The 25,848-nt window shown below is 42.6% G+C and overlaps 2 protein-coding genes across 6 annotated transcripts in view; both read right to left on the minus strand.

Moving 5' to 3' along the window:
• The window catches only part of LYPD1 (LY6/PLAUR domain containing 1), a 32,043-nt gene extending 16,423 nt beyond the window's left edge, over nt 1-15,620 (minus strand). The window contains exons 1-3 of one of the 5 annotated variants that reach the window (XM_023195910.2): nt 14,084-14,238; nt 13,918-13,956; nt 12,420-12,557 (exon numbers count right to left, since the gene is read on the minus strand). In XM_023195910.2, coding sequence (XP_023051678.1) covers nt 12,420-12,557; nt 13,918-13,956; nt 14,084-14,144 — 238 coding nt within the window. In that variant the 5' untranslated portion in view covers nt 14,145-14,238. Of the gene's footprint in view, nt 1-12,419; nt 12,558-13,883; nt 14,243-15,231 lie in introns of those variants that run through there. The other 4 variants (XM_023195909.2, XM_023195913.2, XM_023195911.2 and 1 more) reach the window with 4 other exon arrangements.
• Nucleotides 15,621-16,183: 563 nt separating this feature from the next.
• NCKAP5 (NCK associated protein 5) overlaps nt 16,184-25,848 on the minus strand; it is an 836,097-nt gene continuing 826,432 nt past the window's right edge. Inside the window, exon 18 of the mRNA XM_023195916.1 lies at nt 16,184-17,366. Within this exon, the coding sequence (XP_023051684.1) occupies nt 17,350-17,366 (17 nt within the window). The 3' untranslated portion in view covers nt 16,184-17,349. The remainder of the gene's footprint in view (nt 17,367-25,848) is intronic.

Below are 25,848 nucleotides of genomic sequence, written 5' to 3' on the forward strand. Positions count from 1 at the left end.
TCTCCACTCCCCTACAGATGTACAGACAACTTTCGGCAATCAGAGAGTTTGAAGCTACAGTTCTATTACAAATGACTTGCTACAAGTATGCTTTTAAAATAAATTATTTTTGCAGTTTTTTCACTTTAACCTCTGCCCCAATGATCGTAAAAACAGAGGCAGGGGGCCTGAGTTCTTTTCTCTCTGTGGACCACTATGCATTTATCTTTTCCAATAGTTTCCTTTGCCTCTGCTCTTTTTTGTTGGTACAAAGACAGAAATTTCTAAACAGAGCCTTTAATAGTCCATTACTTTTTACCCATGTTATGCAATGTAGCTTTAAAGTCGAACTTTTCCAGCAAACTGCTACTTGTGTGAATGCCTGTTTGGGAGTGAGACTCATCCTTCCCTACTGGAAAAATAACCAACACTTACTGCACTATAGTGACGATTACATCACAATAAGTATTCTATGCAGGACCAGGAACAGTTCCTCAAAGAAAACTGCTTGGGGAATGGGTAATTGGAATGAACTACAAGCATTTTCACTGAGCTCAAAGAAACTGCAAGAAAAAAGATCTTCGATTTGCATCCAAGTATTTTTTTTTCTCTGAAAGAACACTGTGTGAGAAATTTTGACATTCTCTGCATTCTAATGGAAATGACTTGGGAAGTAGAGGTTTATCTATACATTTGCCTCATTGCTGCCATGATGGGCACTGTTTATCAGGAATAAAGAGAGAAGATCAAGAAGGTAGTTCTTTTCTGAAGAATTTTGTGCTCTGGCTCTTAAGTACTTTTGCTTTGCCATGAATGTGAATATTTTAAAGACCAAAAAAGCCCCCTCCATTTGAGTTGCAGATGGCCACAGGAACCAAACAAGAATGCTAACAACTCATTTTAAAAAGGGAAAAAGAAAGCAAGTGCCAAGTTCCACACTGCGTATCCATACTGATGTTGAACCCATCTTGGCCTAGCCGGTAGAGCTGACAATTGAGAATAATATTAAGGGGCTCCAGTGATCACTAAGGGTAAAAATAAACGTGTTTGTTAAAACAACAGCCACGTCAACAATGAAATAGACATGAAACAAGATAACCCAAGAACACATTTGTTTTCCTTGTAACAGGGATGTGTTAGGTTCATTATTCAGAGGACTTTGATTCCCCTTTCCAAAGATTTTTGGTGAGTTTAATTTTCGAGGCTGTTAACCACTGATGTCAACTTAATTATAGCAAGCAAACAACGCACCCATAATGTATGATGTCAATTGTTGTTTCTACTTTAGTCTTGCATTAGACTTGGATTTCTTTGCTCATTTATAACTTTCTGAGGCAGGAAGGTTTCTGCGCAGTCACTTGCTTTCCCTCAGCTGGTGTCTTTGTTTTCCAGTTTGCCGTGGGGGATTGAGGGAACAGATATTTATGACTTATTATCTCAGTATTAACAGTGTCCTTCAATGATTTATGAAGCTGTGCTGTTGCATTTTTAACCTTGATGTCCTTCTGATTATTGTTCTCAAATGGTGAGATTAACACAGTGGGGCCCGAAGATTGCTAATCAGTTTCTTGCATACAAATTCACCCAACGTAGAGAAGACAGAGTCCTTGGTGGCATAACGACTTCCAGATGGAATGAACTGAGAACATCTAAGCACTTAACCCAAAGTACCCTTATATTTGTTACCATGAACATGATGTCCTCACGCTAAAATTTAATTATACATTTGTACCTCAGCATTCAGTGAACCAGAATTCTAGAACGTCATGTACATCTTGTGTTAAAGTTCAGGACAACATTTGTTAGTATATGTGTTTCTTTTCTTCCAAAGGGCGACAGTGATCCAGCATGAAGCTCCTTTGACTATACATTTCCGTGTTCAATTTAGGTAAAATAATGGTGACTTTGGGGAAAGAAAATTATCCCTGTCCTTTTTCCAGGGGTCCCTGGAGGCACTGCATTGAATTTTTCCCATCTTGTGCATGGACTTCTCAAAAGGTGATCTGGCAGACAATCACAGTTGACCACTCAATTAGCAGCCATGAGACAGTGATCTGATCCGTGAAAGGTAAGGAGAATTTTGGGGAGGGGGGGGAGCTTTGGAAACGCTTTTGTGTTCTCATTAAAAGGCAAAGCTTAAGACACAAGCTCTTTGGTGCTATCCCTTCCTTTGAACCTGAATATAGTGGTCATCTTGTGATCAAGAGGCAAGAAACCTGAGGACAAACAGCCAATGTGCTTAGGGAAGTAAGGAGAAAAATGGAGAAAGCTTGGGTTTTTGATGGCATCACTGGGCTGTGGGAGTAAACCCAAGATCACCTATGTAGACGATTTTGTTACATAAACAAGAAATGTCTTTATGGTTTATGTCCCTGCTACTTACAGCCGAGAACATTCTTACATGATACAGGAAGCAAGGTCTAGGGTGGAGGCAAGAACAGAAAGGACTGGGGCAGCAGTAACAGCTGGTAAATTCTGTTAGGAAGTGTTGCCCCAGAGACTAATGAAGGGAGGGAAAATGCTTCTTGATGCCTAGGAGCTGTTGCAGCCATAGCTGTTTTGGCCTTCCACCTGAGGATGATGCCAGGTTTTATCAATATTGTGACAGTGATAATAATATTCAACAAAGAGGGCAAGAATACAAGCAATTAGTTGAATTCTTAGAGCCCAGTGAAAGAGTGTAAGGGCAAAGCAGACAGCAGGAGAGTACAAAGTTTGTTTGCTTCCCTTTGTGGTTTAATTTGCCCAAACTGAATGGTTTAGAAGTACATCCCCCAGCTGAAAGTCTAACTGCCTGTATCTTATGGAACATACCTGTGTGTATTTGTAACTTGCGTCTTCTGTGTGGGAGAGGACTAGGGGCCATAAAACCATGTGGGGGAGTTTTCTTTCTTCCCAAGGGAGCTGATGACCAAGGCTGAATTCCCAGGGTAGCAGAGTTCCAGCTGAGGACTGGCCAGTGGTAACCCGTTCCCCAGCTTCCTCGACCACCATATAAGCTGGTGTTGTCGAGGTGTGTGTGTGTGTGTGTGTGTTTTCTGAAAACACTCCTATTCAAAGCAAAGCCAGGTCAGCCTTAAATGCAAGCTGACAAAAAGAACTATAAAACCAGGGGTTACATTTCAGAGTGGTTCCTTAAATTACAACTATCACTAAAAGGCATTAGTCAGCTATTTCTAGTTTAACTAAAAAGTAAAAGTTATATTCAACTTGTCTTTATTCTATTTTTCCTCTTATGCTAAACATTTAAGGTCCTTCAATCCTGCTATAATATTTTGAAGTGGTGATAAATCTATCTGTTTTAGCTTGAAACTTGTTTCTTCAATATACGCAGTCAGCAAATAGTTACTGCATGTCTCCATACCAGTGAGTGTGTGTGTCTATGTAAGACAGAGGGAAGGTGATGTAGAGAGAGAAAAAGAGAGAGAGGGCGAGAGAGAGCCAACAGCATCCTTTCAGGATCTTGTACATAGAAATGAAATCTGTGAATGAAGCTGTAGTTCAATCTGATTAGGAAAATACACTCTAAAATAGAGAGGATGTGGTGCCAGGCAAACTGAGCTGCTGGCTGGAGAACACTGAACAAAGATGAAATTGTTTCTGGATCTTAACCCACTCTTATGCAGAATGTCTCCTGACTGCTTTATCTCTCTTTCCCTTGTAAGAGTCAGCGACAGGCTGAGTGGAAAGTTGTCCTGCCTCTCAGAGAATGTTAACTCATCAGCCTCCAGAATGTTAACTCATCAGCCTCTGGCCTACTGGCTGCCTTTCCCTCTGAAGGCACACTCGAGAGAATCTTGAGCTGGCTTTGGAGCTGAGACCCCTTTGCATTCCCACTTTGGACATCTTCACTGGGTGACAAACTAGTCAACCCGCTAGGCTCTAGCTATGTCTGAACAGGTTCTCTGAAGTTACTGGAGACCCAAGCGGTTTGCTAGATTTTGCATAAGCAATAAAATAGTGCATAAATCCCGTTGCCCAGAGTCACTTAATACACCTGCTTCTGCTGATGCTCTTTGAAGAAGCCTCCGTAGAGGGCATCGCAAACTGCTCTGCACATTCACATTCAACCCGTGTGCAGCATGCACGGACCACGGCAGGCTGAGAGCTGTGTGCCTGGCGCCACCCGCCTCCGGCACTGTCTCCAGTCATTCCACTGCGCTCACGAAGAAGTCCAAGAAATAGAAAAACATAAAAAGCTATTGTCCATGTCCAGTGAGAAATGAAATGCACTGGACCAAGTATCACAACTTCCTTAAAATAATACAACACTTTATCACGTTTGCATCTGATCCTGCTCATGGTTTGCAAAGTCGTAAACCCCTTGAAATCAACAGCTTGAGTCATCGCTGCCCTGTTCTATTTAAACGCATCCTTTTAAAAAAGCAATTTATTACAAACTCTCTATGGTTTCACCTTATCTAAAACACGTAATTCAGTCCATCTCCTGCTTTGCTTTGTAGTGTTGGAAGCAATCAGAAGATTGGAAGCAATTTATTAATAAGAGAACATGCCCTATAGCTCTGGCCTGCGAAAACAGTTTCTGAATCACAATGTAGCCACAAGTCAAATTCTAGAAAGAATTAATGGCACATCTCATAGTTCTTTTATTTGGCGGCTGATTCATTCCAGATGCGATTGAAAATCCTACGTTACAGGTATGGCCTCTTTTGGTGTTCCCGAGGTAGGAAACACATTGTCTTCTACCAGCAACTTTGCTCCAGCTCCCTGAAATATAGTCACTTCTACCACCACGAAAACTACAAAGCAAGGAAGAATCTAGCTTGGTCTTCTAGAAAAACTTAACAGAGAAGAAAAGGTATGTCCCACAGTTAAATGAGTAAGGAGTTCTGCCCACACAAAGGCTGCAATCAAATGATTTGGTTTCGGGGACGAAAGCTAGACTCGTGCATAGACATGATATTCATTGTGGATGACCAAATCATGCCAGCATCTGATCTCCTTCACCAAAACCCTTCTCCAGAACCTCTCTCAACCTGCTTTACCCTCAAGTGTTCTCAAGGGAAGAGAGAGAAACGGACCTATCAAGATGCTTAAGTTCCCTGGGAAAGCAAACTCCTTTGTGTACCACAGTGTACTCCTCTGTAAAGTGAAAAGTGTGGGCCAGAGAGATTAGGGTATCTTCTAGTCATAGACGTGTGGGACTCTTGAGGGCTGTGGCCTAAGGGTGAGGCCAGATGTGGAGCTGGGCATTTGGGACCACCAACAGGGGCATCAGGAATAGCCTATCCATGTGCCTGAGGATTCTTGTGGTCAAAAGAAACTAATTCAAGATCTCCTCAAGGGAAAACAGATGGATTATGTAATAGATGGGCAAGAATGGACAGGCCAGTGCATGGCACCAAGCAGATGTTGGATGAACACCAACTCCTTTGCCAAAAGCTCACTGGAATGGCTTGCTCCTGGCACATGTTGTTACTTTAATTCAGCAAATTGGCTCATTGGCCAGTGGAGTTCTCAGATTCACAGCCATGCTGCATCCCATTCCATCTCATTCTATCCCATTCCATAAGGTAGGTATCTGCCCCAGCAAGAGGAAGGACACATCTACCCATGGAATTAAAAAAAAACAAAAACAAAATAAAAGTGGGAAGTGGTACGGATGAGCCATAAAACATGATCCTAAGCAAAAGCAGCCAGCCACCAAAGGCCACACAGTATGAGATTTCACTTACAGGAAATGGCCAGCATAGGCAAGTCCGTACAAGCAGAAAGTAGATTAGTGGTTCCCAGGGCCTGGGAAAAGGGCAAAATGAGGGGTGACTACTAATAAAATATAGTTTTTTGGGGGGTGATGAAATGTTCTTGAACTAGTGGTGATAGTTACATGTCTCTATGAATACACGAAAAACCACATAATGGGATACTTTAAAGGGTGAATTATATTTCAATAAAATTATTGTTAAAAATACAAAAAAAAGAGGGAAAACATAGAAAATGGCGCCACAGTGGAAAAATAAAAACCTGGAGAAGTGAAAGGTACTTGAATTCCTGTCCCACTGGCTGTGTGATCTTGAGCAAACTGCTCAACCTTTCTGTGTCTTAGATTCATCAACTATCAAGTGGGGATATTATCTCTCTGTGAACCTTCTACATTAACTATGAGGATACTACTCTTAGGAACTAAAGGCTGAATTCAAGGACTCCCTCATTCTGAGAAATATAGAAACAGTGTACAAAGTAACCTGTACTACAATATCTGGGTCACCCTTCAGAGGCAGGTATGGATAGTGAATGGGCAGCTCCTGGTGAGCATCCAAGACAGGTTTCCATGTCTAGCACTGGTTCCTTGAAGATGGTTATACTGACCGTATTTCTCATTCTCTTGCTGTATCTCGCAAGAAAACAGGCAGCCTGTTTCTACATTTTACAAGGGGGGAGGCTAAGTGCCTGGGATATTAAGTAACCTCTTTCAAGTTACCAAATGTGAAGAACCTAGAACATAGGGGTTCTCTCCCCTAAGGGAGCAAAACACACTTTCCATTGGAGAAGTGAAAAATAGGGGTTGAGGTGTTGAGTCCTTTTGCACAGTGTGCTAACAAACCTTTGCTTAGTTTGGACATTAGAACCTAAGTTGGTCAAGAGGGAAGGAAGGAAGGAAGGGAGGGAGGGAGGGTACACACTCTCTCAAAGGCTGTAGATTCAGAATTTTTGTTTCAGGAGTAAGGGAGGCAGATTACCTTTTCAAAGTTCAAAGAGAATGGTATGTTTTGTTTTCATGCTTCGTTTCATTTTCACTTGGGAAAAATGCCCCAGCTTTGAAGCCTCTCTGTTTAAACTCATTAGGAAAACTATCAATGATAGAAGCTTTCATGCAATCGTAGTGGGAGGAATTAGTGTTAAGGGAGAGCTGGATCAATCTTCAAATGTTTCATCTATGGAGATGGGAGGTCAGCACCGGCTGCTTGTTCAGCTGGAAAGTTAACATAAACAAATACTTCATTCACTGGGAGAGTCCAAGGGAAAGACATTTTATATTTCCCCTCTGAATACTTCCTCAGAAGGCACATGAAAGAGATGGTTGCTTCTTGAGAACTAAGTGGTCAACTGCTTGGCAAAATGTCTTACCTTGAAGAGCAAGGTTTTTATTCTTTCAGTGTCTGGAAAGGAAAGGAGGTAGGGTTGTGACCATTCACGGAATAGAATCCCTTCCTGTGTAATTCCTAACTTCATTGAAGTTGACATGGAAACCCTTTTAGTGGAGCTGGTTTTAATATATGAAGATATATTTTTTGATATACCAATCTATTTTAAAGGTTTTGTTTGTTTGTTTTGTTTTTGAGACAGAATCTCACTCCGTTGCCCAGGATGGAGTGCAGTGGAGAGTAATCTCAGCTCACTGCAACCTCTGCCTCTCGGGTTCAAGCAATTCTCATGTCTCAGCCTCCTGAGTAGCTGGGATTACAGGTATGTGCCACCACGCCCAGCACATTTTTTTGTATTTTTAGTAGAGATGGGGTTTCACCATGTTGGCCAGGATGGTCTTGAACTCCCGACCTCAGGTGATCCACCCACCTCAGCTTCCCAAAGTGCTGGGATTACAGGTACGAGCAGCCATGCAAACAACCTCATTTTAAAGTTTTTTAAGCTGTTGAAGTCTCCTTTGTCAAAAATAGAATGTGGAACTTTGGTTTTGTTTTTCACTTTATTCATAAAGCTATTCCATAGCCCATCTGATCAATTCAAAATGGGGTTAACAGTGAGAAATTAAGGACTGCAGATGGGATGTCTAAAAGAGAGCTAACAGGAGAGGTCTAGTAGGAGGAGGAGAGATGGACAAATGGGGGACGCTTGAAGATTAACAGAGACCCCTGCTACTTCTAACAAAGTCGTTCTGCAAAAATAAAATAAAATAAAAATCTTAGGAAATGTTCTCCATGCCTACAACATAGCATGGATTAAGCAATTTGTGATCTCAGTAAAGAATAACTCAATATTTATTTTTCTTACAAGCATTGCATATGTGAGTGTTTTTGCCCATATATATATATATATATATATAGCATTGCATGCAAATATATATACAGGCAAAAATGGAAAGGTATTTCCACACACACAAATATATGACTCTGTGTGTGTGTGTGTGCGCGCGCATGTGTGTGTACACAGGCATTTGAGCTTGAGTGCATGCACTCATCTGAAATAAAAGAATACAGGAATAAAGGGACTATGACATCGAACTGACTAGCAGCACTGGACCTCATTCCTGCCAAGCCCATCCCAAGGCCAAACTAGAGCCTATTATTTTAGATCTTGGGGAAATTAAGCAGGCACAGGCTTAAGAAAACATAGGCTGTGGTTAACTTTCCACTTCTTTCCACTAAGAGTGGATGACCACGCATTTTTGCGACGTTAGTCCTCTCTTGCTATCCCTTAGTTAGCTCATGAGAAAATAAGGCGTAAAACTAAACTATCCAAGGTATGAAGCCATCCCTGCCCAACTTAATGAGCAACTAACTAATCCAAAAGCAAAATAGCCATTACTTACACAGCCATAATGTAGATGCAACATGGCATATAAATCAGTAACTCTTGTATTGCAAAACAGACAAATAGATTAATGCATGTTGCAAAGGATGGGTGAAGAGATCGATTAGGTTACTGATTCAGACGATGAACTTTCTCTCAATATACTGCATTTAACTTTTAAATAAGGTTTAGGAGAACCTGTAACATTTTGCTCACTGACAGAGCTATATTTTACTAAGGGCAGAAATTGGCTAGTCTATAAAAATTAAATTATGCCCCTTTCACTGTATCTAGTCAAGAGGAAAAACTCTAATTACAAGATTGCACTGTCAAACAAATGCAAATTCACATTCTTTATTCCCTGGTTTCAAAATTCATACTGGAGGGGGCTTCTATTCTGAAATATTTCAAATCAGTATTTGAAATATTTTGCAGAGTGCAATGACAAGCAAGAGCAAAAGAAGTGTCATTATCAAGGGTGCTAGGAAATAGACACCAACTCGTTAAGTGCAGAGCTGGTGAGAACAAGTCATTCGTTATGCAAATATTTAAATATCAATTAGTAAGGACAATGAAAAAAGTTGAAGTGAACCCTCCCTTCCCCACAGCCAGTAACTTATTATTCCAGAAATGACCAAATGGAACAAGAGTGGTGGATAATAATCTCAGCACCTAATAGGAATGTCACTCTGGGGAATAGGTAAAGGTTAATTTCAAACGTACTTCCCAGTCGAAAATTAAATGTACCTGCCTCAAAATTCATAAGAGCTGAGTTTGCAGACTTAGTCCAGAAACTGAAGGCCTACACATATTGCACGGCTGGTATTTTTTGGAAAGAGAACATCTTTCATTACTGCTTAATGTCAGACTGGCTTAGTTCATTAAATTTTCTTAGTTGATTTAAAGCCCTGGTTTTTCAATACCTATGGAAAAATGCCAGTCCACATAGCACTCAAACTTAAAAGTCTCACTGGTTGGTTCTCAGATTCTTTTGACATCCACTTCATGGCCTTTCTACCTGGACTGTTAGGTGAACTTGGTGGATATGAAAAATGGTCTAAATTCTTTGAACTTTGCCTGGACTATCTTTTCGGGCAGACCTGGCAGGATATTTTACGACATGCTGGCTGTGTGGTATTACAGCAAAGGTGCTGGCCAGGGAAGCAGGCTTCAAGCGCCTCTTAGTAATAGCTGGCTGGTGAACTTGGACCATGCATCTAATTTTTCTGGACCTTGCTGTCTTCTTCTGTAACACAAAAAGGTTTGTCCCCAGATCAGTTCTCAACTCGGGTCACCCCAGAATCACTGGGAAGTTTATAGAAGACCCATGGCCAGATATACCACAGATTTATGAAATGGGCTTCAAGCAGAGACCCAGCCATGTGGAGCTGAACAAAACTCCCAGCAAAATTCCAACATGCATCTTTAACTAGGAGTCGCTGGGCTCTTTCAGCTCTAGTATGCTGAGATTCTCAGGATAACATATGTTATTGATCAAACTTGAAAGAAATTCTGACTTCAATTCTTAATAGCATCATTTAACAGGCATTACTTTCTCTGAGTAGAGATGTTGACCATGTAATAGAATTACATGCTGACTGGCTGTGGCATGAGGAAACAAGATCTTGAAAGATGACCACCAGATTTCACGAGATTCTATATGTACAATCGAAAGAGAAAAGTCAGATGCCTCAGGCGCTCAACAAAAGTTAGCTCTTGTTACTATGATGATGATACTACAACTGTGTTCACTTAAAGTTTTAGATTTGCTCTCTATCCTTGTTGGCAAAAAATTAAATTGGTCCCTAATAAGTAGATGGACATCAAAATGGAAGTGCCTTGGAGGTATGAGCTCCCCCTGGACATTGCTCTTTTGATGCAGAAACAGATTCATTTGGCTTGCTTCTATGGAGTTCAGGCTTAGAACGCCTTGCTTCCATGTGCACACACCCCAACCTAGCATCCTTCCCTTCATAACATTTTCCTTTGAGTTCGTTGACTGCTTCTGTTTATCAAACTTGACAATTGAAACTGCCTTATTACTTGATTCTGTCTTGACCTGTTGGGCTGTGACCTGTGGCCTGAGGGGACTGGTTTGGAGACAAGATGCCCACCCACCTTGTCCGAGCTTACAGAAAACGAGCAACCTTAGGCCAGGCACGTGAAGGCTATGCTGAAGTTTCTGTGGAAAAAATGGAAGTTAAAATGCCTCCTCTGCTTCTTTTACAGAGTGGTTTTGAGGACAGAATGAAGCAAGATGAAAAACAGCACTTTGAAAATGGAGTGTGTGGTATTCATCTTAAACACACTTTTACAGAAGAAGAAATGTCTCTCAGAAAAAGAACCTCTTCTGACTCAAATTTAGCTTACATCCGTTTCTCGACCATATCCTAGGTGATAAAACATGACAGCCAGGTAAGCAGTGGCCTTGTGGACTCTGAAGTTCTTAACGTGTCCACAGTACATTCTCATTTTGTCTGGCTCTAAACTACTGTCTGAAGAAAGCTGCAAATATTTGAACATAACAATAAAGTGTTAACAGTAATTCTGACTAAAATCACAGCAGTCCCTCTGGTAGAAAGGCAGTAAATTTTTTGCTCAGGTAAAACGTAGGAAAGAAACACAAGTAGAAAAAAAATCCATTTGTTCAAATTATCCCTATCAATCGTAACTGAAGAATTATCGCCAAGTTTGTTTTGTTTTGCATTATTAATAGCCCAAATCCCATGTGCCAAAATGATGTTCGCTCCATTTCTTGGGATAAGTTACCCTTGAGAGCCAGTATGTCTCAGGCTTCTCGGAAGAGTGATTTTGGTGCAACAAATAATGACCTATAAAAACAGCCCTTACAACCACACACACACCACAACACAGCACAGTGACAAGCTAGCATCTGCTTTCCAAATAACCATGAGGATAGCAATACGACATTTCCAGGCCCTTCTCTGAGAACAAACAACTTTCCCAAGATGTTGGCTTTAAAACTAGAGTCCTTGCATTGATTTGCCAGTGGGTAAAGGGAATCATATAACAGTTCTAATCACTTCACCGGGTTCTGCAGGCAGTTCACAGAACTAAAGGGAAGTAGGGGCTTTGGTTCATTCAGTATCAGCCATAAAGTTATGCTATTTCCCGTCTTCTCAATATCCTTAAAATGGCAACGTCTGTGTTTATGGTTTTGACCTTGAAACTGAAGTAACAGCTCCACCTATTCTCCCAAAGTTCAGTTATAATTTGGGGAACTTTGAGTTCTAATAAGACAGCTGGGGTAGGGGGTTGGGGGACGGTTGGAAAGTTCTACCTTCGCGAAAAGACCCTTGGTCAGCTAGAGGGAGTAAGGGCTATCCCACAAGACCCCTCCTTCCCTCACAGGATGCTCAGGTCCTCTTCTCAGCCAGCCAGCAGCTAAGCTGGTAGGGCTGAGAACGGCATTCCTTTGAAAGATCTTGGCAATTTGTGCCTGGAAGTTGATGCATTAGTTCTAAAATTAAATAAAGATCCTGTAGTGTTCTTCAAGGAAATATGGTGCGCCTCTATGACAAAACACATTTTTCAAGCTCTGACCTCTGGGAACTTCAACTAGCTCCATATTTCAGGCTGACAGTGCTCACAGGCTACTGTCTAGTTGCCCAAGCCAGGGCTGGTTAGCCATATATTTTCTATCTCCATCAGCTTTTAGCATAGGGAGGTGAAGAGAGTAAATAAAAAGAGGAGAGCCACTAATTTAAATGCACTTCCCCTCCCAAGACCCTTGGGGAGTAGCCCTGGTAATTAATGAGATTAAAGTAACTTGGAACTCTTCATTTTCCCAGCACTGTAAAAGTAAATCTGCGATAACCAGTGTGTAGGCATTAAATCAGTCAGTCCTTTTTCCTGTTATTTAATGGCCCCCTCCCTCCCACCCCACAGCCCAGGCTTCAGAGCGAGGGGGAGGGCTGCCAGGCTCTTACCGGCACTTTGCTCCATCACTTCTTTCTGACACATGTCTTGAACGTTCACCGTGCAATTCACGATGAATTCAGGGGAGGAGCAGTCGTTGTTCAGCTGGAATTCTTCACACTGGTAGCACTGGATTTGCAGCGCAAAGCCTAAGAGACAGACGCAGTCGGGTTCAGATCCGGCCCCCACAGAGCCCACCCCGGAAATCACGACCATCCCACGCCCCAGAGCGCGGCGGCTCCCGGCCTCTGGGAAGCTTGGGGCTCTGCACTCCTGGGTCTCCGGGTAGGGCCAGATGTGGCTGAAACTGGCAGGGGACGGGGCGGGTACCTAGGGTCCTTTAGGACAAAGTGGAATAGTGCCCACCACCTCTGGACCCCGGCTCTAGACCCACAGAGCCCATCCAACACCACCCCAGGCCTTTTCCCAAGAAGTTGAAAGGAGGGTGGGGACGGTACCACCCGAAGAGCGAAGTAGCTCTGGAGACGTGCGTTAGCTCCAGCCAAAGCCAAAGGATTTGCCTAATTGCTAATTGGTTACAAATTACCTAATTACTATTTTGGCACCACTCGTGATTACATTCGCAGACGTCTTTTCAGTTTTTATTTATTTAATTTTTAAAGTCAGCGTTTCTGTGCCAGGGCTCTGAGGATCCCTGAGCGACCACCTGGGGGCAAGGGTGGAGGTGCCAGACGCCAAGTGCTGTTGCGCCGCAAGTCCCCGACCCCGGGTCTGCGGCCCTTCTCCAGGGCCGTCCCCGCGGCGACCCGGGTGGCCACAGAGGGTGGGAGAGGGCGTTCGTGAGCGCGCGGACCCTGGATCCCGACCCCGCGGCCCTTTCTTCCAGGCCCCTGCTTTCAGGGCAACCGTTCGGCTAGGGTCGGTGGTCGGGGTCCTAGCTCTGCACAGCTTAGTCGGGAGCCAGTAGGCGAACTGGAGAGAGGACGCTAGACCTTTGCGCCTCTGGTCGCTTCGACCTGGCTGTCCTCCGTGTACGCGCTCCTGTCTAGACCCAACTGCCCGCGTTCCCGCTGCCCCCAATCTATCGCACTCTGAGCGCAGCAACCCAGCTTCAGCGCGGCCGCAGGCTGCCTAGCGCGCCGCTCACCTGTCGGCGGCGCCACTCCCACGGGGTGCCGGAGGCGCCAGACAACTTGGCGGGGTTCGGGTGATGTCGCCCCCTCTCCCTCGCCGAGACTCCAGCAAGGCTCGGACCCTCCCTCCTCCCAAGCCCAGCTTCTGCCGACCATGCAGCCCGAGAAGCTGCAGCCCGAGAAGCTGTAGCCCGGAGTCCGGCGAACCCGCCGCTCCCGGCTCTCCTCCTGCAGCGCGGGATTTGGACACTTTCCCAGTCTCGCGCCCCAGGGCACCAGTCGCCGCCGCCCAACTACCGCTGGGCAGCCCCAGGGCAGGGCTGGCCCCGAGGTGGGCGCCTTGGGGGCAAAAGGGCTGGCGGGTAGATGGACTGTGCGCACCTGGCCCCGGCTGCTGGCCTCTGGGCATTCTCACCTGGAAGCAAGAACAATCCGCAAAAAGTTGCCGCGATGCCTAGGACCCACATTCTCCCGGAGTCCCGGGACCGGGAGCGGGTAGGCGCATCAGAGGAGGCGACCGCAGCGGAGGCTGCCCCGGCTGCAGCGGCTGTGGCTGCCGAGGCTGCTGGGGCCCGCGCTGCTGCCGCCGAGACGACGGTCGTAGCTTAGAGGAGCCGCAGGTGCCGCTCGCGGCGCCTGCATCGCCCGCGCTCGGGCTCCTGGCTGCGGGTCTCCGCTCCTCCCGCTCGCGCTGCCGGGCCGAGCACCGCGCCTCTGGAGTTGGCGGCTGAGACTGAAGGAACTACTGGCGATCCCGAGCACCCACAAAAGTCTCGCCTTTTCTCCCCACCTCCCACTCCAGGCACCACGTGACGGCTGCCGAGTTGGGGTGGGGGTGGCGGGCGGGGAAGGCTGGGACCGTCTCTCTACATCCCCACCCCCTTCCTGTCTTCCTCTTCTCCCGCCTCCGCACGTTCTTGGGAAAGGGGCGCCGAGGGGGGAGGGGGGAGCGGGAGAGGACTGGTAGTTTTCTGAGGTGAAGAGGCTGGAGGTTGGGGGAGCGGCGGGGAGGGCGCAGCAGGTGCGGTGGGGACCTGCCGGGTGCGGACTAGGGTCTGAGGACTGCGTGCCCGGCTGGCCCTTCGGATATAGGGACGCAGCCTCCCCACTCCGCGTCCTCTGCGCCCTTCCAGGACTGGTCAGTACCCCAGCGACTGGGTCCAGCCCACACCACTGAGGCTGTCCCACCGCGGGCCGCTGGAGCCTGGCACCCCGGGAGGCTGACAGGAGGGGCGCGCGTTCCCGTGCGCCTGGCAAAGTTCCACGCTCGCAGGCTCCCTAGGGTGTCCTGGGCAGCTGTGCCCCCTCTTCCTCCGAGGCCTTCTGTCAAGAACCCGCTCGGCGTGGCCAGTCTGGAGGGGGGTATGGTGGGGACACTGCCTTGACTGTCGCGCTTGCCCGGGCCGTCCTCCCTTCTCCCGCCTGCGCGCACCGCTGGAGGGTTCATTGACACCGCCCTGGTCGCCTAGCCTAGGAGAACGCCGTCCCGGGGACATCTGCCGTGAGGTCCCAACAGAAAGCAAATCAGGGTAAAGAAGAGGGTTGCTCTCCTCCATTCCTTGTCGCCAAAACGCCGACTGGCTCCATCCTGCTTTCTCCAAAGCCACCGATTATTAGTACATACTCCCACGTCCTCTCCCGGAAGGCCATCCCAGCCTCGGACTCGGCCTCTCGCTGCTCCCCACACCCCTGAAATTCCTCTTCTTTCCGCAAAGTCCAAGTGACCCACCTTGCGTACTCCCGGGGATGCCCCGGTGCTATCTTCGCCTTCCTTCCCGAGCCTTGCAGCAGGTGTTGCGGGAGACCGCTTGCCCGCCGGAGTGCGTTGATGCCCCCGCCCCCAATCCGCACATTCCCACCCCCTTTCCCCACATCCGTAGGGAGCGTCCATTTCCGTGGAAATCGCCTCCTAAGCTTTGCCCCTTTTCACCCTTTTCTCCCGCGGCCACTTCTTGGGGCAGCTCTCTCCGGCCGGGACTCTGATCATTTATTTCTGCATCCTCCCAGCTGAGCTGGTCTGGAAACGAGCTTAAATGACTTGCTTTGTAATTCCTCTGCAGAGATCGCTCCATGTCTGCCTCGGGCTCCTTCTCTCCCTCCCTCCCCCCTTCTTTCATTGCTATTTGGTTAACCCCTCGGGGAGACTGAAATGCTTTGACCATTACTCACCTGTCTGCAGACTCTGATCTTACAATTGGCTAAATGACTATCTCTAGAGCAAAAGGGCCAGTTTATTTATTCCTTCGGAGAACCCATCGCAAGAGCACGTGTGAGTCATGATTCAAGTAACCGACTGGGCCAAAAGGTCCTTTAGCAAGTTATTTCCAGTTTTCAGAGGGTGCAATTGTGATATAACTTTTATTCAGAAAGGAAACAAAATGATTTTTTAAAGTCTGAAAGACAAGGACATTTTACATAATTTTCATTTAGGATAACATAAAACAAATTGCACAAATTAACCAAATAACACTGATCATACAATACTCTTTAAAGAAACAATTATGTGCTAAAGTAGCCATATAGATCCTAAAAATATTTCTATTGTGCCTAGTTTACAAGCTCCTGTACATAAGCAATTATAAATAGTTCACATCTAGAAAAAATACACATAACCTTTAAAATAGAATTTATCCTTACATATAAACAGTCTTTGTAGAAAAAAAGGATATTAAAAAGAATTCTTCGTAGCACCATTAATTTTATTTTTAAAAGTGAACATTGCAAATAGAAATTTGCTTTCATTTTTAGAGTGCCCAGATTTTAATAAAAAGAGCAAGATGATAAAAATCAAATAATAAGATCATAGAGAAGCACTAAGTAGAAGACAATCTAAAGCAATGTCTGGAAGGAAAAACTGGTATTGGGAATAAAATTCGGCCATTTTTGATAGAATGACACACTTCCGATCAGTGTCCACACTTGAGGACCCTTTTCATTTTTCAGCAGAAGCAGAATTACACCAATTACTATCACCTGAATCTCTGGCAACGCATCTGAAATTGCACTAAAATGAACAGTGCTATCAAATTGAGATTTATGAGATGGAGATGAGGAGGAAGGAACCCTCTGGTTTTTTGGCAGGCCCTGTTGTAGGTTTACAGAGTGTACCCACAAACAATTTGAGGACCAGGACAATGAACATCACAAAAACTTCAGTTGGGACTTTAAAAAATATATATTATCATCAACTTCTAAGACTTAGTACATTATTTCAAGAGCATGGCGCTGATTCCATTTATTGCTGTCTTTTTTTTCTTTTTTTTTTTTGCTACAAATATAATTTCTCTTCCAAAAAACTTACAACTTCTGTACAAATATTCAAAAAAAGTGCAAAATTAACGATTCTGTATCATAGGTGTGTTTACGCTTAATCCTCTTGAAACACAATAAATGGAGTCTATCTTTATTGCCCTGTCAGAGATACTAGCTCTGGTGAGTTGCCTGCTGTGAATTTGACAATGAAGGCTCTGGTACTGCAATAGTTTATTATTGTCATCTCTACCGAGCAGCGCACCCCCCGCCACCCCCCGCCCTCATTTCTTAAGCGCTCCAGTCCCAGCTCACTAAGGGAAGAGAAGTCCTTTATACATCATTTGAACCTTGACTGGCACAGGAAGAGAAGCTATCATATAAGGAATCACTCAAAGATTCCAAGTTGTCTACCCCGGGCCTATCTGAACTACTCAAACATGTCTCTTCATTTTTTTCTTTTTCTTCCTTCTGTCCTTCAACCTTGTTCAGAGAGTTCTTCTCTTTTTCTAATAAAATCACAGTATTGCTGTGAAATTTATTGAATGACTCCAGGGAAATTTTCGATAATCTATTCTCGGGATCATCTTTTGTTTCTTCAAGTTGTTTCAATTTCTGCAATAAAAAGAAGAAAATATTAGAAACATATTTCTTTGGAAAATCAAGTTATTCTATCTAATATTCAATTATTGTCTGTATAAAGTACAGTTTAAAGGGATAGAGAAAACCTACAAGTCTTTAACAATCTTCTAGTATAATTAAATGTAATAATAAAGCCAATTTTAGGGATAAATCAGGACTTTAATCATTTTACTGAGATAAATAGGTCCCAATTTGCAAACCAGTTAAGTGCCACTTAATTTCATTTTAAATGGATCCATTTGAAATTTGTTCAGGTAAAGTGCCTTATTTTTCTTCATTAAAGTTTCAAACTCCTCTCTTTCCTTGCTAACTATTAGTTGTACTTTTTCTAAATATGAGTAGGGATTGAATTTCAGCCAGAAGTTATGGTAATTTTTTTTTTTTTTAAAGAAGACATAAAAATCCCTTAACTTGCCATTTTCGAATACATGTTAAGCTTGTTAGAAGCACTGCCATTTTGGTATTTTGTCCCTTTATGGGACTTAAGACATTTGAAAGAAATCTCCAGGTTTTTGGGTGTAGATCCCAGAAGGCCCAAGGGCTTAAAAATTAAAGTGACAGGTGAACAGCTGAGTAACCCCTCTGCTCCAGAAGGTCTAGTAATACCAGTTTATACTGGGATATTACTGTTGTGAACACCCTGTGTGATGTTATAAAGCACTGCAACCAAATTCAATAATTATTATAGGTAAACCCTGTAAACATAAATATATTCGGTTGCTCAGTTGGCTCCTAAGGGCTAAGGTGAGGACAGAGGGAGCCACTGATGCCAAAAACAATGACAAGAACAGATGTGTAAAAGTGTCTACAATGTTTCTCATCTTCTTTTCCTCTTTCCAGCAGAAATTTCATCCAAACACAAGAAAGAAGCAGGCCCAGGGGCTTAGAGATGATAGTAAGTGTTACCATTTATTAAGCATCCACTAGGTAAAAGACACTTAACAGATTCTATCAGCTTTTTCACAAACCTGGAAAGTAAACATCCCCATTTTAAACAGAAGGCACGCAAGGCTCAGAGTGACAGAGGTTTTTGCCAAAGGTTGCCCAGCAAGTGGCAGAGAACAGGATTTGAATTTCTATCTGGCTGCCTTCCACGCTCTTGCTCTTTCCATTAAACCATGTTCTTACGTAATAAAGGACAAAATGTCCTGTTTCCCATTTTGTTACCCAAAAATTCCACTTAAATAACTTGCCAAACCGTCTCTAACATGTGCAGTTCTGCTGTGCACCATACTCCCCACCCCCAACATCGTTCTGCTGGACTTACAAGGTTGCAATGAGGAAACTGTTTTGATTGGGGAAAATAGATATAGTCAAAGCCTATGGATTCTCACATGCTAAATATTTAACAGAAAGAGAAGACAGAGATGGAAGTGGATGGCTTCTGTGTTCCAAGAGCAGACACGGGCAGAATTTCTCTGCTACAGGAAATGGTATAATTCTACGGGAAGATTTGAAAATCATCCTAGATCTAGTGCTTATTTGATTATACTATTAACGTGCAGAAGCATTACTCACGGAGCTAATTTTCAATCTCAAACAGCTACCCTGAAACCAGAGGCAGGCTAAGGAACAGACTCCTAGCTGATTACAGAAAAGTGGCTCCATAATTAGAAATAACTCCATCCAAGGGTCCCTTTTAATACTATGCCAATTTGCCTACATTTACCAAATGTAGGTAAATAAAGGGCATTCAATGCAATTTTCTCTTTACCTGGATGTCTTCTCCCTTTTTCTTCACTTAAGAACCACAAGTATTTTTCTTATCTATTTCTCATCTATGTGGATCTCAAATTCATTAAACACACTCATTAGAGAAGCTAGTGCAAGGCAGGCTGAAGGCTTTGGTACTGAGGATATACAGCTGAATAAAACTGTGCCCTGCAGGGGATCGTTGAGGCCCTGAGGGCAGAGAGGCTGAGCTTCAATTTCAGCTTGGCCCTTTCATGGGCTGAGTGCTACAAGCATCCTTCTTCAGGTGTAAAATGGTACTAAGACACATCTTTATTTCAGGATTGCAATACGTATTAGAAATAAAGAACTTTAAAGCTCTGGCAGAGAGTAGTAGGTGCACATTAAATGTAAGGCTGGATTCTTATTCTAGAATGGTGGTTCTCAAAGTGGGTTCCCCAGACCAGCAACATCAAAATCACCAAGGAGTTTGCTAGAAATGCAAGTTCTTGGATCCCACCTAGACCTACTACGTCGGAAACTCCGAGGGCCAGCAATCAGTTTTTAACAAGATTACCAGGTGATTCTGATACATACTGAAATGTGAGACCCACTGGTCTACAAGAACATGAGCCCTGGCGGGAAGACAGACAGGTGGAAAGTATAATTCATTGTGAAATGGTGGAATATGGAAAGAGTTAATTAACATTAAAACACTCGCTGTCATCAGGTTTTCAAATGTTTCAGGCTTGCAGATTTGTTGCTTCAGTTAATTATAACAAAGAAAACCTACACCTCACAGGGAGGTTATAGAAATGAAAGAAGGGACCATCATTAAAAAAAAAAAAAAAAAAAAAGCAAACAAGAAATATGACCTTCTCGGGTTTCCTTTTATTTTTAGAGTTTTGATGAAAAGTGAGTGCAGACATATTTCTTGACTGTAAAAACAACATTCGTGCAAAAGTGACCATAGGGGCCAACTAGCTTTCAGCCTCCGGGCAGAGCAGTCATAAGGAGTGGTGAGGGCTGCAGCCAGCTCAGAAGCATGTGCTGGATCTAAAGGCAGTAGCAGCTACTTAGATCTAGCTGTGCAGAAATGTGGGTGCAGATCTTTTGATTTCAAAGGTGAGGAGATACATCTAGATCAATATTTGCTTATATTTAAAATTCACTGGCTTTTAATTATTGGCTCACATTTAAAGAAAACAATCACAAAATACCCAGTATGCATACCAAATTGAAATATTTGCACTGTTTGAGATTCTGAGCCAGGGATGTTGTTTTATCCTTTTTTTTTTTTTTTTTTTAACAGTGTCCTATCTTGCCTCCTCCACTCCCCTATTCCGCTTCCCCCAGCTTTCTTTTCAAAGGCCTAGTCCAATGCTAAATCATCAGTAGTTTCTTAATGGAGACTTCTCGAGCATCAGAAGAGTCTTAACTATGTCTTCGGGCTCCTCAAGTGGTTCTGCCAGCTAAGAATAAAAGCACTAAAGTGGCTTACTTTTCTACCCTATAGGAGCATACCGAACCTCAATATTGTCTTGTCAGATCTCAGATAGTTTTAAAATTTTGTAGTTGAATAACATTTAGATTTAACATATAAGGAGGGATTGAGGTGAAACAATAATGTGTTAATGATCTATCTGGCACATGATAACAAAATAATGCACATCAGTTTGCAGCAACTATATGTGAAAGTGTTTTGCAAACTAATCACGGTCATAACAGTTACCATTTAACGGTGTGTGTTCTGTATAGACACCCAGCTAAGCATAGTGCATACATTATATGTTTCCATCCTCACATGAATTCTACAGGGTGGGTGCCATTAGTATCTCCATTTATAGGCAATCAAGGCTTGAGGAAGGTAAGTAACTTGTTTAAGGTCCTGTAGCAGTATGGGATGGACTTTGGATTTAGATCTAGGCCATCTACCTGCAGAGATGAAGATCTCAACTTTCATCTTGGAAAAGTACTTTATGAATATTAGACAATATTATCTTTAAGGGAAGCATCTGAAATAGCAATTACAGATCAAAAACAATAATGATAGATCCAGTGAAGATTAGTGTTTGACAAGAATTGTGTAGGTTCCATAAAACATTGTCAATTCCTTCCTAGGTTGTGCTTCATCAGAATGATGATAAAATTAATATACTACATCTGTCACCTATAGGTGGCAACAGTTGTACAGATGACTTGACTTTTTGGTGGATTTTTTTTTTTTTTTTTTTTAAACTGCACTTGGGAATAAAAGTAGGACTAAACAGGCAAGATGAAAATACATTTTCAAGTTTAAATAAATAGCTTTGCATGTTCTTAAAATATTTTCCTGCCTTTAGTATAACCATGGAATTATTAGTGATAATTCAAGCAAGAAGTATATAGTGACATATTCTCCAGAAATCTCTTGAGAATTAGACCTTTATTAATTTAATTCCTTGTAGTCAAGCAGTCATACAAAGTAGATAGGTTTGATGATAGGTAGTCATCAAACCTATCTACTATGTGACCAGCTTTGTGCAAATAGTCTTGTGGTCTTGATTCTCAGAGGAAGTTTTGTAGAAGAGGATGCTCTTGGAATGGTTTTGAAGGGCAAATAGGATTGAAATATACAGTAAGGAGGAGGGAGGGCATTCCAATAAATATCCATCTATTATGCCCGTACTGCATCTGTACAACACTGTGTAGTCTACTTCAGGACCAGGAGTTGCCCAGAGGGTCTCTCCCTTTGGGGATTCTGTAGTAGACAATTAATCACTATAAAGAGAAATAGAGACATGCCTATACCAAGAGGTTCTAGGAAACTCAACCAGACTCATGAAAGTATCAGCCAGTATGTGGGTTATAAAAAGCTTTGACTTCCAAACCACGTTCTCATATATGATCTCACTTTGCTCTTCCATCAGCCTGGAAGGTCAGGGAGGCCAGAGTCAACTGTACTTTCCATGTGATATTTATGGAATCTGTGATTCACACAGATTCAAATCCAAGTGAAATTAGGCCTGAAAACTTAGTTTTCTGATTTTTCACACAAAAATTCACAGCAGCTTTTTTTTTCTAACAGTTCACAATAGTCATGAAGTAGAGATTTCTGACTACAGCAATATCCTGAACACCAAGAAGGATAAAACTGGAGGAGATATGGACCCTTGCCATAAGAAAGAGGTGGAAAACATATAAGGTGATACAGAAAAACTCAAGTGATAAACTAGCAAAAAATATATGCATGATGGTATCAGCTTCAAAGAGATACATGTTATGTGTATACAGCCAGAAACTCCTGTCCATGGTAGAGAAGAACAAGCAGCAAATTCATGAAATAATGCAATCAATTATTATTCTATGATAAATGCTATTCTTTCATTATTTCAAATACATTTCCATCCTTTGATTATATCTTAAAAATATTGGTTAGTATATCTACTGTAAATGTCAGGAAGAGATCAAATCTATTTGTGAAATTCAAATGCAGCATCATTCCTCAGCTGGGCACTAACATTTACATTGAGGATTGGAGGCTTTTAGCACAAGTTAATGCAAACAGGACTTTAATCAACATAATTTCTTATTTCTCTATTGCTATAGAGATTCACTGCCAATGGATCAAGAAAACATGTGGTAGGAAAATAGCCCTCTTTATAAAGTGTTTTTACTACGAGTCAGGTACTGGGTTGAACGCACTGCATGAATTATCTCATTTAATCCTAACAGCAAGCCTATGAGATAGCACCATTATCATCCCCATTATACAAATGAGAAAATGCAGACAGAGAGGTCTAAATGTTAGTCCACATATATGTGGCTAATAAGTTAGGCAATCAGGATTTGAGCAGAAACAGTCTGACTACAGGACTTGGGATCTTAATCACTGTATATTACCCCAGTATTTAAAAACCAGCGTGCAATTCCTGACATTGTGCTAATTAGTTGTGTAAACCCTTTGACCCTTAGTTTCTTCCCATTAAAGGTTTTTTTGAATCTTCCCAGTCTGTAAAGCTCTGTTACTCTAAAATATTCTTAATTGGATATGTTCTGGGGGTCTATTATTAGAATTTGAGGTGGCACAATAACCAACCCTACCACCCCTCTTCCCCACCTTAGTTCTCAATGACTTAAAAAATAAAAGAAAAATGCTGACGGGAGGCCAAAAGATCAGCTTTACCAGGAGAAAGTTTGATTGGAGAACAAGGTTTCTATCTGTAAAGAAATAGGTTTCCTAACATCGATCCCAAGAAATAGACAAGTTTAGTAATCAGCAGCCCTAGGCTGGGAAACAAGTGTCTTCCTGTAAAAACTACAGCATGAAGGAATACAACAGAATTTTGTGCTTCTGATAGTCTGATTCCAGAGGGAGACTGGGAAGTGCAAGAAGTGGGGTGCAGCACTTGCAGTTCCCTTCCTGAACTTGCTAGGCAAGTCAGTCCCTCATTCCCTGGGAGAAGTGAATAAGGGGGTCCAGAGATTCCAGGAGGGTTACCCTAGGAAGCTCCTTCCATGTGGAAACATTCAAAATTGAGAAGGTGTACAAGGCGTCCCTTACTACCACCCAACATCTCTCATTACGTATGATGCAGATTTTAACTAGATAGTCATACATGGATGAAGGCCAAGAGGATGCAGGAAAATTCTGGTGCTGCAGGGAGTTAGTTTGTGCAGCGAGGCCTCTCTGTGGGCAAAGAAATAGGAAGGAGATGATCCAGCAGGTGTGAAAGATGGCAGAGCTTCCATTTGGAAGCAAATAAATGAAGTCTAAGAGACAGTCTGTTTAATCAAGGGTTTTGGGTTGAAGCTGAACATGTGATTTACCCCATCGCTTTACTCATGAACAAATCTTGAGCACTGGGAAGATGGATTCAGGGAAGAGTTTTATGTTATGTTCTTGCTGTGGGAATGGGGAGGAGGTATTTTAATCCAAGGTCTCTTAGTTGAAGACTTGTGCACATCTCAAAGTCTATGTTAAGTGCTATTTGCGAGGGGCAGGCCAACCTCAAGGGAAAAGATGCAGCTCAAGTCATTTCTCTTTTCTCAGAGGCACTAGTTAATCTTTTCCTTAATGCCACCTCTTACTGCATTCCTGGTGAAGCTACTTTCTAGATGAGGCATAAAAATAGATAGAATGACCTTTGGTGATCACTAGAGAGCCCTCCACACTTTTCTCAAGAGTTGTGATATTAACCCTGTTAACCTGGTCAAATTCCAACTTTGATAATTACTTTCTCCCAGTACTCAGTTCCCTCTATTACCTCAACTGGACACATTACTCTTCACTTGCCCTTCTGAAAAATTAATGTGACGCACTGGTAATAGAGAACCACTCTCTCCCTCCAACCACATTCAGGGAGATGTGATTTGGCACTTGGGGGCACTCTGTTTTCTTACTGGGGTCCTAGAGATTCTTCAGTATCCTCAGGGCAAACAGATTTTATTAGGTGAAAGAGTAATTTTCAGCAGAGATGTGCTTTTATGACTATATTAACTGTATTGCTGTCCTTTACTGTGATCGATGGCTTTCAATGACCTCTCCTGGAACCCCTGAACCCAGAGGGGGAAAATGAACTTACTTTTTGAGAAAAAGAGCAAGCAGACAGAAGGTCAGTGGGAAGCTTAGGGTTGTTAGAAAATAATACACCTTGTGGAAAGGAAAATGATGCATTTTGAAGATAAACAATGGCCACAAAGGACATTTAAACACTAGATCAAGAGTACTGAAGGAAAGAGAAGTCATTTTATCAGTGATGAGACACATCCCCATATATGGAAAATGGGGGAAAGATGGGAGGAGATGTCCCAATAGGAGGAAGATAAAGTAGCAGGAAGATAACCACAAATTTGCTTATGGCATAGAAAGGCATCTGGGAAGAGGAAAGGCGTGTAAATTGGGGTAAAATTCTTATATGAACACGTAAGAGATTTGCGATTTCTGCAAACTCTGATGTAGCATCATCATTTCCAATGCCCATTTGAAAATTTGGATTTTCTGTTTTCCAGGGGGTGAACAGATCCACAAAGATAATTTAAAACATAGGTTGACTACCTCTAATAATGCTTCAGATTTGATGAGTTGTGGTCAATTTCTCCAGAAGTAAAATGTGCACTATTTTCTGATGATCCAGAATTGGGCAAACAAGACAGCTCATTGCTATCAGTCTGCGTAAGCAGCTTAACTAACTGGAACATGTTTCTCTGTGTTGTTAGATTCCTTTTTCTTCTAGCACAGTAATATTAATTAAATAATTTATGCAGGAATGAGAATTGAGCAGTTCCTAAGAACTTCTAAACCTGTTCAAGTAAGGTTAAGAATTTCAGCTGACAAGAGTGAGGGCATCGAGATTTTCTGCTTTTAATTTATATATACCATCATGAGTAAAAATAAATATATATACTATTCACTTGACTTAAAAGATTGATTAGCCTTTTTTTTTTTTAACTACCCTTTCCATCATTTTATGTCTTAAATATGTCTTAAACCTGTCTGTTCAGCAAGCTGGGCCATGGCAGGCTTAGATGTCACTGTGTTTGTAGCATAAAAAGTCCATGACCTTTTGTCAGATGAAAATGCAGCATTCACTTATGTATTATAACATGATAACTCTATGTTTTAACTTTGGAGTGATAGATTTTTGACTGTAAAACAAAAAAAATTTTTTTTTTTTGTGAATCAGGTGAATATAAAAAAAGCCTATACTACTATTTTTCCCATGGAAGTTCTCCTTCCAAAAGAAAATCTCCATTAGAGATTGGTGGACATCATAAAATTATACCTGAAAGTGCTAAGTTTTTA

This window comes from Piliocolobus tephrosceles, chromosome 11 (genome assembly GCF_002776525.5).
Source record: "Piliocolobus tephrosceles isolate RC106 chromosome 11, ASM277652v3, whole genome shotgun sequence".
Classification (NCBI taxonomy): Eukaryota; Metazoa; Chordata; class Mammalia; order Primates; family Cercopithecidae; genus Piliocolobus; species Piliocolobus tephrosceles.